The sequence below is a fragment of the Nesoenas mayeri genome (genome assembly GCF_963082525.1).
Source record: "Nesoenas mayeri genome assembly, chromosome: 3".
NCBI lineage: Eukaryota > Metazoa > Chordata > Aves > Columbiformes > Columbidae > Nesoenas > Nesoenas mayeri.
The window spans coordinates 1,983,421-1,996,961 of NC_137544.1; the positions used below are offsets into that span (position 1 = coordinate 1,983,421).

The 13,541-nt window shown below is 46.0% G+C and overlaps 1 protein-coding gene across 2 annotated transcripts in view; it reads right to left on the minus strand.

Annotated features, from left to right (window-relative positions):
• The window catches only part of ELP3 (elongator acetyltransferase complex subunit 3), a 120,639-nt gene that overhangs the window by 38,063 nt on the left and 69,035 nt on the right, over positions 1 to 13,541 (minus strand). For both annotated transcript variants that reach the window (XR_013921975.1, XM_080341950.1), the window contains exons 12-14: positions 12,235 to 12,300; positions 5,529 to 5,756; positions 2,416 to 2,497 (exon numbers count right to left, since the gene is read on the minus strand). Coding sequence is in view for 1 of the 2 variants with exons in the window: in XM_080341950.1 (XP_080198076.1) it covers positions 2,416 to 2,497; positions 5,529 to 5,756; positions 12,235 to 12,300 (376 nt within the window). In the remaining variant the exon portion in view is untranslated. The remainder of the gene's footprint in view (positions 1 to 2,415; positions 2,498 to 5,528; positions 5,757 to 12,234; positions 12,301 to 13,541) is intronic.

The following is a 13,541-nucleotide window of genomic DNA, read 5'->3' on the forward strand; positions in this document are numbered from 1 at the left end:
CAAGACTGGAAAATCCTGCTGAAGAAAGGACACTGTTAAAGAAAACACCGCAACGAAGCGTTCCTAAAATCCACACCGTACTAATGAGACAGAGTCCGGCGAGAGACCTTCAAAGCAGATCTCCCTTACACGCTTCTCTCTAGAAAGCAGTCAACATTTTGCAATATGTTGGAGACTTAACCTTGCAGTGGGTTCCCAGATGGAAGAAGTCTATTTTGAAACCAAAACTAGCAAAATTAAGCTCCTCTTCCAATGGAGAAAGAACTTCTGGCTGCGTTTTTATTTCAGATAAAACCTACAGGAGAACTGAAATTCAAGTGGTAACATCTCCAAGGAAACAGCAGGAAAACTTGTGCTCTTTGCAGATGCTGTAGTATCTTGTATTTAAAGACAAATTGTACCATATTGTACTTTGCACTCGGGGGGGAAAAAAATGAAAATTGCAGACAAGGTCTTAGTTGGATGCCACAAATTGTCCATGCAGCAAAACAGACTTCAGGCAATGGATCTCAATGCAAAGCAGATATTCTTCACATCAGTTTGCTAAAATACAGCTAAAATTAGTAACAAGAATGCTTTCACAAATAATTTTTTAGTAATCACTGTATGTTTTCTGTTCTTCTTAAAAGAAGTGATCTTTAGCACGGAGGAATCGCAATGTCCTCTCTCCACAAAGCTACCAGCAAAACCAAGCCAAGCCAAACCATTTTCCCTTTTGCCTCTTTCCTTTACCGAGGAGCGACGCGGTTATGGACATTTCTTCACCCTATGGAATTCCCAGTTCAAATTGACACCCACAGAATCACAGAATCACAGAATGGACTGGGTTGGAAAAGCCCTCAGAGATCATCCAGTCCAACCCTTGGTCCAACTCCAGTCCATTGACTAGATCATGGCACTAAGTGCCATGGCCAATCTCAGTTGAAAAACCTCCAGGGCCGGTGAGTCCAGCACCTCCCTGGGCAGCCATTCCAATGCCTGACCGCTCTCTCTGCACAGAATTGCTTTCTAATCTCCAGCCTCAATTTCCCCTGGCAGAGTTGAAGCCCATGGCCCCTTGTCCTATTGCTGATGCCTGGGAGAAGAGCCCAATCCCCACCTGGCTAGAACTGCCCTTCAGGTAGTTCTAGAGAGTGCTGAGCTCAGCTCTAAGCCTCCTCTTCTCCAGACTAAACAAGCCCAGCTCCCTCAGCCTCTCCCCATAGGGCTTGTGTTCAAGTCCCTTCCCCAGTCTTGTTGCTCTTCTCTGGACCCGCTCCAGCACTTCAATCTCTTTCCTGACCTGAGGGGCCCAGAAATGAACAGAGTATTCTCCAGGTGTGGCCACGCAGCAGCAACCGGGAAACAGGACCCGCATATGTCTTAAGCGAACAAGAAATATCAAAACCAGAGAACACAGTATTATTTTAAAGCTCCTGCCTGCACGCCGTCCTCACTTGTGCTCCGGCCCTTGTTACACGTATTCATCAACGCTTTGGCTTTTTAACATCCAGATACACGACACAGCTGGAAACACACAGAGAAGCTTTTTGCTTGAGCACTCAGCAGCATGGACCAAAGTTGTAGTTTCCTGCTTTTGGGTTGGTTTTATTTTCAGTAAGACAGCATTGGATGATGATTATTTTTTTAAAGGTCTATATGACAGCTATTTGGTTTAAATTCCCCAGCATATATGAATTTTATGCCAACAAGAGTTCCTCTTCCAGCTTGTAGAATCATTTTGGTCGGAAGAGACCTTTAAGATCGAGTCCAACCGTTAAGCTCACACCACCAACTGCACCTCTACATAACCTATACGCCTCTAAAAGCTTTCTATAGCTACCATAACCACTAATATAAGATAAATAAAGGCACAAAGGCAGTCCCCGACCTTGACTTCACACCCAGGCGATGAACTGATGCCGCTCTTAGTCACAACGCCTTGAAAATGAAATGAAATAAAAGGCTGCAGCTCTTTCTTATATAGCTCCCTCCTTCGTGATAAAGCTTAATGTCTCCTAAAAGCACATCTGGCCACCCTAATGATGGTATTTGCAGGAAGGCTCTAAAACGGGGACTGGCAATTTTCTATCCTCGTCATCTCTGGAAAGCAGCCCCGGACAATAAGAACCCGCGACGGGGTTGGAAATGGCAGCGTTTGGAGGAGGAGGACACCCACGGTCATTCTGTCTGTCCGCTCCAGCACGGACAGCAGGACATTTCCCCGCGGCGCGTCCCCAGAATGCCGCTTGCAATAATAGTATCATCCAGACAAAGCTGCGGCGGAATGGTACGAAGAAGCATCTGCTGATGCTCGTTGTCTACCTGATATGAATGTTCACAGCAGTGGCGCTGGCTGCAGCAGGTTGATTTTCGGATTAAGACATATATATATATATATATATATATATAAATAATAGGGATAAAGTGAGGTACCTGAAATTACAGCAATTTTCCATGACCCGTGCTCCTCCTTGGCTATTCTTTCTGCTTCCTCCATTAGTAACATACCAAATCCCTACAATGGGAGAAATAACAGGGAAATAAAAGGTAAGTTCTGTAAAAATAGAAAGCATAAGCAAGGTCAGGATGCAAGCGTCAGTACAGTTCCAAAAGACTCGTATTTTTGCCACAGGAATGATCAAAATCTTACTGCTTGAGGTGAACCAACGCGAAGCTTTACAGCGCAGTGTCGACGGGGGTTTTATTGTGATTGTGAAATTATCCATGGGCAGTTCTGGTGTCCGGCTGCTTCTCAACGCCAGCAACATGTTGATATATTAAACCCGTTGATATATTAAGTTGGTAGGTAACCTGTAATTCCTGGTGAGGTAATCGATCCTAAACAACCACCACCCATCTCAACGGCTGCCTTACTAGACCTGGCTCTCATAAGCTCGGCTCGTGACACAGGAGATGCCCAATCCAGAAGAATCGTAGAAGAACACGTTAATATTCTGGACTAGATCCATGTCTCTATTTACTTTTGGAAATCTTGCACAGCAGGAGAGCTGTGGGAATCACAATAATGCTTCAAAATAAGGGAATAGCCTTTCCACTCTATTTAACAACTTTGTTGTCCCATATATTTGGGAATAATTGATTGGATTAATTCACTCCTAACATTAGGATGCAGGACGTACACCCGGCTCTTTGTTCATCTGTTTTCCTGACAAGACGTACAAAATTGGGCTGTGGCGACGCTGAAGCAGATGTGATTTAATTCTAGAAAACATTTAACACTTACAGGCATTTTTAAACAACACGCAGAACTCTTCACTCTAAAACCTCCTTCTCATCAGAAATTGCCCCTGCGACTGTGAAGAACACTCTCTGATTAACCTCTTGAACGCTGACTATTCCAAATGAACATGAGTGCATCATATGCCATGAAATTTCAATTTGCAGCCTATTTTAGTGTTTGTAGCTGGCTACTTTCAATTGATTTTCTTTCTCTCTTTTTTGTTTTTGTATTTATTTAATTTTTTAAATGCTTGGGATGACCACTTTTCCCTTCCTAAATTTTTATTTTATTATTTTTCCCCCCCAGCCACTGTCTTATGGTGACACATCATTAATGTCTAGCCAAACTGCATCTTCATGCATGTACTCAGGGAAAGATTAATAAATGTGGACTGTGAACTGGCTGAAGGGAAGAACCAGAGAGTCGTGGTAAATGGGGCAGAGTCCAGTTGAGGCCTGGATATAGTGGAGTGTTCAAGGGTCAGTGCTGGGGCCGGTATTATTCAATATATTCATCAATGATTTGGACGAGGGACTAGAGTGACTGTCAGCAAGTTTGCTGGTGACACCAAGCTGGGAGGAGTGGTGACACTGGAAGCTGTGCTGCCATCAGAGACCTGGACAGGCTGGAGAGTTGGGTGGGAAAAATGTAATGAAATAGAACAAGAGCAAGTGTAGAGTCTTGAATCTGAGCAGGAACAACCCCAGGTTCCAGTGTAAGTTGGGGAATGACCTGTTGGAGAGCAGTGTAGGGGAAAGGGACCTGGGGGTCCTGGGGACAGCAGGGTGACCATGAGCCAGCACTGGGCCCTTGTGGCCAGGAAGCCAATGGGACCTGGGGTGGGTTAGAAGGGGGTGGTCAGTAGGTCAGAGAGGTTCTCCTGCCCCTCTGCTCTGCCCTGGGGAGACCACACCTGGAATCTTGTGTCCAGTTGTGGCCCCTCAGTTCCAGCAGGACAGGGAACTGCTGCAGAGAGTCCAGCGCAGCCACCAAGATGCTGCAGGGAGTGGAGCATCTCCCGTGTGAGGAAAGGCTGAGGGAGCTGGGGCTCTGGAGCTGGACAAGAGGACACTGAGGGGGGACTCATTCCTGGGGATCAATATGGAAAGGGGCAGTGTCAGGAGGATGGAGCCAGGCTCTGCTGGTGACAACCAGGGACAGGACAAGGGGCAATGGGTGCAAACTGGAACACAGGAGGTTCCACTGAAATCTGAGAAGCAACTTGTTGGGGGTGAGGGTGTCAGAGCCTGGCCCAGGCTGCCCAGGGGGTTGTGGAGTCTCCTTCTGTGCAGACATTCCAACCCGCCTGGACACCTTCCTGTGTAACCTCATCTGGGTGTTCCTGCTCCATGGGGGGATTGCACTGGATGAGCTTTCCAGGTCCCTTCCAGCCCCTGACACTCTGGGACTCAGTGAAATACAAGGAAGTTAATTTAAAGCATTGGCCTGGAGCACTTCTGGCAAGGAGAAGAAACTTGATTGTTTTTTAGGAAAAATCTCAGTCTAAAGATTCAAAACCTACTGGGGCAAAATTTAATTCTCATTTCTGCTCACCGCAAGCCACAGCACGTTCCATGCGGCAGGAGGATAATGTGCCATTTTCCTACAAGTCACTGCAAGGAATCAGAACTGCAGCTTTCCACTCAATTCTTCACACGCTTTAAGATATACATGAAATGGCTTCGCGAGTGCGTCTGAAGCAAAAAAACTGCCAGACCCAACTAAGCCACTTCACTCATGTCTCGCTAAATCACTTAAACTGATACACGTAGCAGAATTGGAGTTGGATTTCTTGTTTTCAAAGGAAGAGCGTGTTCAATAAACGCTCCTTTGAAAGAAAACCGGGTAGTGTCGAATAAAATCTCGCCTTCCCATATGTAATTATTTCAGAAGGGAAATTCGTCTCTCAAACAAGATCTATTTTCAAAGGAAATAAAAAGAAACAATGGATATATCTGCTTTGTTTCGTTTGCAGTGAAGTCTGACGTACCGTACAGGAGATCAAAGGAAAGATGCTTCAGAACCAAAGATGCTTCGTGCTCTAAAGGCAAATTAGCACCAGCGTACGTGAATTTGTATTGTAGGGGCACGAAGCAACGCTGACAGCATTGATTGGCCTTTTATTATCTCACATAACTCATGACCATGCCAGCAAAAAGCTCGGGAGCAGCACTCTGTTTCTATTGCAGCGAGCTATTCAAAGCAATCGAATGAATCTCAGGTGTTAAATGAATTTCTTCTCCAATGATATGGGAGGAAATGGTGCAAGAAAGAGGCGCAGCTGCAAAATAAAGACGCCTCGTACCTGGTGCTGGAATTTGGAAGGGTCCCGGCTGCTCACGGGGACGACGCTCCCGTACACGTGGAGTTCGCGGACGATGGAAACTCCTCCTTTCAGCTCCGCTCTGAACGACTCCTCGGAACATTTCCGCAGGCGCAGGAGCCCAACGAGAATGTCCTGCTCCGGGTCTTCGTAGGACAGGAAGGTCTCCCAGCCACCATTAGCCACGTAATCTCTTCGGACTAATTCAATCTGGGCAAAGAGAGGAAGCGGCAATGAATACAAAGGGGGAAAAAGGGAAAAAACTCCTTTAAAAATATTTAAGCGACGCGTTGAACAGACCAAAACCAATTTCATGGGTCCATAAAGTATTATGATTCAGGGAAAACATGAAGTGCTTTCTTAAAGGCCAATTTAATTCTAGATGGATTTCAGCAGCGCTGGGTAAGAACCGCTGTTACCGCAGTCACATTAAAGATAAAACATGTGCCTATTTAACAGAAATGTATTTGCCAATGGGACAGAATTGCTCTTGTGTCCCTATTTGCAAGCTTTCAAGAAGGGCTGCTAACCCTTATGGTTACCTCTCTGTAAATTAGGAACCCAAAACCTCTGTTTCTTGAGTTATTTGAGTTTTATAACCACTGCAAAGCGATGGGGGCAGCAGCTCTCGCCACTAACCAAGGGACTTGCTCTAATTGCAATTCAGCTCCGGTTACAAACCTGCTAATGTAGAATGAGCAGTTTTGCATCTGCCTTCACTAAATCTGCATCTAGGTCCATTTCTCTACCGCTTTGCCAACGGAATGGCTTGAGATGTCTACAGAACATGGGCCTTCCAGGCAGCGCTCAACTTCTTTATTAATTACCAATTAGTTCCTTCCAGCACCGCACAGGATCTACCGACAGGAGCAAACTGTGCTGTGTAACAGGAGTGGATCTGGAAGAGCTGTCGGTGAGAGATTATTGCATTACGTGTGCTTCACAGAATCAGCAGGAAGCATTTTCTTATTCAGATCGTACTGAAGACACCAAAACCAGCCAGAAAATTACCCTGAGAAGTGACAGTAACAACATATTCCTTCCCTCAAATCCAATTTCTGATAATGATCTAGACAAAGGCAGCTCTGAAGATCAGAACAAGCAGAATGGAAGAGCTGGCCAGCTGTGGAGAATAAAATAAAGACCATGCTTGGGTAGAAGAAATTACATCTGCAGAGCACCTAGAAGCTATAAAGAGCAACTGGTGGATAAGAAAGCACAAAGAAGAAAAAACTTGGGTTTGAATTGATATGGTGTAGCTCAAATAGCCGCCCATCTTGCTTTGGGGACTCAACAGAGGAGCGGCAGCAATAGTTTGCAATATTGAGAGCCTGGTGACAACATAATATAGAATTATAGAATAGTTTGGGTTGAAGGGACCATTAAAGCTCCCCCAGTTCCCGCTGCCATGAGCAGGGACATCTGCACCAGCTCAGGCTGCTCAGAGCCCCGTCCAGCCTGGCCTGGGATGTCTCCAGGGATGGTTCAGCCACCACCTCTCTGGCCAACCTGGGCCAGGCTCTCACCACCCTCAGCACAAACAACTTATTTCTAAAGAATATGCTGGGAGGTTTTCAGTAGAGACTAGACCTGGTCTCAGTCCCATGACCTGGGCACCCAGCACCAGCTGGGGTGCCTTAGGTGCGCTCTTGGAAGGCGCTTTCTAAATCAACCCAAAAGGAATCACATTTCTGTGTTGTTGATGCTTTCAAAGTGGGGAATGACCAGAGGATTTGCTTCAAAAGCACCCCTTGATCTGAACCAAAACCATCACACAGGTACACCTGCCATCATTTTAAGAGACTCCTTTAACTTCAGGAATTCAAACGCGAAGGGTAAGTGGCAGCGGATGCCCCGTGCAGCCGCATTTCTAACATTTGCACTCAGTACAGGACTAATCCCTATGTATACCTTACCGTGCTCTTCCCTGTCCCACTACAAAGACTAAAGGAAAGCACCTCAGTCTTTTCTCTGCAAATCCCCTAATACCCAGAAAGCCATGAATTAAAGATTTGTTTACAGCGAAGCCGTACGGATGCTGTCGCCTGCCTGTTCTCCTCCACAGTGAAGCCCGGTGAATGCAGCTCGCAATTAAACCCCTCGCTGCCTATGCTGACGAGCGGCTCGCGGGGTGAAACGTCGTGTCTGCCGATGTGCCATGTTCTCCACGAGCGCAACTCCAGCCTGCGTGTCAGGACGGCTGACACGCGCCCATCCAGAGCTACTGTTCGGTACCTAACACCGCTGGCAAAATGGAAACGCAAAGGAAAAGAAAACGGCATGAGGTTTTTAAAATCCCCAGATTCTGCGGGTCGTTTTCCACGTGGAAAAGCAGAAAATATTATTAAACGCTGCATACTAAGTGTTTGAATCAGTAAGATTGGAGAATTCCTGGTTGAATGAGGGTGAAACAAAATGAGTGGAAATGTAGCTCCATTGTTTGTCCTCCAGCAGGGACTAAAAGCCCCGTTGTGCCCACATCCAGCCCAAAAGCCACTTGTAGAACAAGAAGATGCAAGATCAGGAACCTTCATCAGAAGGTTTTATATTGTGTGCATTTCTAAAGCACCATAGGCATGTACCGGCCAAGCTGATCAGCTCAGAAAAGCCCCAACTGCATTGAGTTTTTTGTTCTCCCTTGGGCACAGAGCATCCTGGATAGATTAAACCCCTCAAGGGGTTTGCAGGGACTCTTGAGACGTACAGAACATTTTTCTTCTGGTATAAACACGGCCAAATCCAGCCCGGATCCTGTCCCGGTTGGTGGGTGCACAGTGACGTGCGGCTGCCGTCCCCACAAACCACCCCGTGTGCTGGGATGATCCACCTCACCAGGGCGATCAACCATTTCACTTGCAATCCTATTAAATGTCTGTTTTAAACTTATTTAGACAAACAAAAGGGAAAATCCAGTTGCCGATTACACTCAAGCTAAAACAGATACTCTCAGCTTAAAAAAATCTGATTCCTACTAAGGGTCTACATCAACAGTCAGCATGGCTTCACCAAGGGGAAGTCGTGCTTGACCAACCTCAGTGACTTTTATGAGGACATAACAAGATGGATGGATGATGGCAGAGCGGTGGACGTGATCTACCTTGACTTCAGTAAAGCATTTGACACAGTCTCCCACAGCATCCTCACAGCTGAACTGAGGGAGTGCGGTCTGGACGATCGGGTAGTGAGGTGACTGTGAACTGGCTGAAGGGAAGAACCAGAGAGTCGTGGTAAATGGGGCAGAGTCCAGTTGAGGCCTGGATCTAGTGCAGTGTTCAAGGGTCAGTGCTGGGGCCGGTGCTATTCAATATATTCATCAATGATTTGGATGAGGGACTAGAGTGACTGTCAGCAAGTTTGCTGGTGACACCAAGCTGGGAGGAGTGGTGACACTGGAAGCTGTGCTGCCATCAGAGACCTGGACAGGCTGGAGAGTTGGGCGGGAAAAATTTAATGAAGTAGAACAAGGGCAAGTGTAGAGTCTTGAATCTGGGCAGGAACAGCCCCAGGTTCCAGTGTAAGTTGGGGAATGACCTATTAGAGAGCAGTGTAGGGGAAAGGGACCTGGGGGTCCTGGGGACAGCAGGGTGAGCATGAGCCAGCACTGGGCCCTTGTGGCCAGGAAGCCAATGGGACCTGGGGTGGGTTAGAAGGGGGTGGTCAGTAGGTCAGAGAGGTTCTCCTGCCCCTCTGCTCTGCCCTGGGGAGACCACAGCTGGAATCTTGTGTCCAGTTGTGGCCCCTCAGTTCCAGCAGGACAGGGAACTGCTGCAGAGAGTCCAGCGCAGCCACCAAGATGCTGCAGGGAGTGGAGCATCTCCCGTGTGAGGAAAGGCTGAGGGAGCTGGGGCTCTGGAGCTGGACAAGAGGACACTGAGGGGGGACTCATTCCTGGGGATCAATATGGAAAGGGGCAGTGTCAGGAGGATGGAGCCAGGCTCTTCTGGTGACAACCAGTGACAGGACAAGGGGCAATGGGTGCAAACTGGAACACAGGAGGTTCCACTGAAAGAGGAGAAGCAACTTGTTGGGGTGAGGGTGGCAGAGCCTGGCCCAGGCTGCCCAGGGGGTTGTGGAGTCTCCTTCTGTGCAGACATTCCAACCCGCCTGGACACCTTCCTGTGTAACCTCATCTGGGTGTTCCTGCTCCAGGGGGGATTGCACTGCATGAGCTTTCCAGAGCCCTTCCAACCCCTGACATTCTGGGATTCTGTGATCAAGATCATTATCTTAATATAAAATCCCACATTTTGCAGTTTCTACATTTTATACTTTCTGCTTAACACCAATACAGGTTCTTACCCACAACAGAGCTGTCGCTGCCCCTCACCTTTCAAAAACCATCCATCTCTTTACAGCAACAACTCACTAAAGCGTTTTTAAGGTTATTACATAGTGCTGTGTAGCCTTAACCATTCTGAGAGCAAGAAAATACCTACGGAGAAACGCCACTAATTGAAAAGGCAGCTTAGAGACAGCTACGGGCAAGGAAGCTACTTCAAATTGATTAAAAACCAGAAAAATACACTTTTTAAAGCAGACACACCATCACCATTGTAAAAATACACACGGCCCACTGATGCCTAAACAAAAAGAAGTTGCAAAAAGTGTAACTAATTACAGCAAGGGATTAATTCATTGTAGATCTGACATGATAGCATCCCTTATCAAGAGGATGCGTTGTTTACTTCGGAAGCCAAGGAAAACATCATACCTTGTAATTAGTCTAAAGCGCATGAAAAATTAGACCATCTTCGGAATATTTCTCTTGCTCGTTGTCATGATAAATTTTGGTGCGACGACACGATGACATCCTCCTGCCGCTCAGACAGATGAGTTTAACAAAGGGGATTTTCAACAGAACGTTGCTTTGAAAACCCTGTGATAAGCTATTTGCTAACTACTCAATACATTTACAATTTAAATGAGGTGAGCGCTGCTGACAAGAGACATCTTGGGAAGATATTTCATGGAATGACCACAGATCAGATAAGAGGAGCAGAGCACAAAGGCTGCACGGCCTGTGGACAAACACGCCTGTACGGCCTCAGTGCTATCTGGCAAGAACAAGATCATTTATTTGGGATTGTTATGTATTTATGTATGCTAGACCCAGTTAAACTACTGGTATGCAAGATGAGAAGAGTTGCACTCCATCTGAATTCACATAATGGCAGGAGAAAAATGGAATGTGGCTCCTGGTAATCTCTGATTTGCAAAGTGAGAACATGCTTCATAGAATCATTTTGGTTGAAAGAGACTCTCAATATCATGGAGTCCAACCATAACCCACCCCTGGCACTGCTCCATGTCCCTGAGAACCTCATCTATGTGTATTTTCAACCCCTGCAGGGCTGGTGACTCCAGCACTGCCCTGGGCAGCCTGTTCCAATGCCCCACAGCCCTTTGGGGAAGAAATTGTTCCCCACATCCAACCTCAACCTCCCCTGGCGCAACTTGAGGCCGTTTCCTCTGCTCCTGGCGCTTGTTCCTGGGGAGAAGAGACCAACACCCTCCTTTCACGTGGCTGTAGACAGCAAGAAGGTCTCCCCTTGCTAAACTAAGAGAACATTAATTCTACTTAAATTCTGGCACCAAACTCAGAGCCTCTTTGAAACCTAAATAACCAAAGCACACGCGAGAGGACTTGTGTAAGGAATCTCCTTCTGTGCTGCCACACAAAGCCTAAGCCCAGTTTAGTGCTGACATTTAAAACCCATTGCACAGAAGATGGGAAAGGAATGCAGGTGTGATTCTGCGCCAGCGTTCTGCCCAGGCTGGCAGCATCTTCTGCTTGACACAAAGAATTCTTGTTGGAATGCAAAGGCAATATATGATGGATAAACTCCAGAATCATTTCAGTCCCTCTTGAATGTCAGCAAAGGAACAGGAAGAAAATACTTCTAGGGTATGATTTACATGTAGGGTATGATTTACATTAAAAAATTCATTTCCTCGGGTGCTGTGGAGCTCCTGAGCGCTTTCGGGAAGGATCGGACCCTCCTTGGGACTACAGTGAACAGGAGGATTAGTTTCCTAAACTGAATGCTTGAAGTTCATCAGTGAACCTTTTCCTTTCTATAAAATAAGCAGAGCAATCTTTTTGTGGATCGCTTCAAGATTTCGGGAAGGAAAACCACAACATGTGTCATATGCTAAATGGATCTACTCTATATGTACATATATACAGGGTGTTTCAAGATGGACCCAATTTCAAAGATACAGTGATTTCAAATTGGGTCCATCTTTTTGAAACACTGTGTACATACACGTGCTGAAGCGTATTTATATACTTACACTGTTTGCCTATATGAACATGCACATCCACAAAAACAGGCTGTAAACTCATCATGCTTCCTGTTCAGCATGCACACATGGGATTATTCATATTTTCTAAATCCCAATTTGTAATGAGGAGGGAGAAAAGGAAAGGCAGCTATTTTGTTATAGCGGCGCAAATATCAAACTAACTGCTGGCTGCAGTTGGTTTATTGAACACGGTGGTCCATAAATTTCAACATGCGACTGTGCTCAAACAAAAGACATCCAGAGCTGCAGGGAAAATAAATGGAAAACTGGATCCATCTACAAAGGCGGGACATGCAACAAATGGGTCCCAACGCCTCCACACCAAACACACGTTACAAATTGTATCTGAAACAAGCTTCTAGAAAAAAAAGACAAATCTTACCTGATATGGTCTCACTTTATGGTGAATTTCTTGAATTCCAACCTCTCTTGTTCTTACATCACGACACTGGGAAAAGAAAGCAAGGGGGAAAATAAATTACATAGGAGAAAAACATTAAGCTCTAGAGATTTCCAGCCACCCATTGGGTTCCAAACTAAACCGAAATAGCATGAAGTTGCACAGATTAATTTCAAATGGGCAGACTTCAAAATAAAAGTGCTCACCGATCCATCCCTAATATACCTCGGAAAGAGGTCTTAGTGCTAAATGGAAAGCCATGCTGGCAAAAATCAATTCACTAAGCAACTATTATGGCTCATGAGGAAATGTACACTTTGATTCACAAACAACAGGGTCTGGAGGCAAAAATCAACGTACAGAAAAGAAATAAGAGGGGAAAAAAAATACTTGGGCCTAATCCATTTTTACCCTGGATTGGGAAGGTCTAACGTTGGCAAAATCTATGCCAAGGCATCTGAGAGTCCTTATACAGCCAGTTTTTGAACCTCAGCAATCCCTGTTTTTAAATAGGAACAGTTGCAGAAGCCCGACCCAAATATCAGAAAGTAAAGCTAACGTTGATCTGGCATCCACTGAGGCTTGGGAGCAATGGTGGAGAAAACAAAGGCGGCCAAAAGAAATCTTCCTTAGAAGTCAGACAAGAAAAGATGAGGCTTGAGAGGTGGGTTATAACCTGCATTAACTTTTGTGCTTCTCAAAGCCAATGGAGTTGGGTAATTTGCCCCCACTCACATCAGTAAGCAGTTGACAGTATAAACTTCTACCATTGGAGACGAGATGTATTCACATCTTAGTGGGTTTAGTGGAAAGCCCAATCCTAAGCTTAACCCAACTTTTGACAACAAAGTGCAGTCACAATAGTTTTACCCAAAGCAAATGAGTTGTAAATGCTCATTCCATTCCAGAAGAAGATAATCCCCACCAATAGGCTAAAAATGCTTTAACAGCAACAACATCTACCTGCCCAAGTACTTCCAAAAGCTGGACTTTCAGACAGGGTAAGAATGAGGGTGCTGGGCTCTGCTCCCCAGGAACAAGCGCCAGGAGCAGAGGAAACGGCCTCAAGTTGCGCCAGGGGAGGTTGAGGTTGGATATGGGAACAATTTCTTCCCCAAAGGGCTGTGGGGCATTGGAACAGGCTGCCCAGGGCAGTGCTGGAGTCACCAGCCCTGGAGGGTTGGACAGACGGACATGAGGTTCTCAGGGACATGGTTTAGTGGTGTGATGTTAATGGTTGGACTCAATGATCTTAAAGGACTTTTCCAACCAAAATGATTCTATGAATG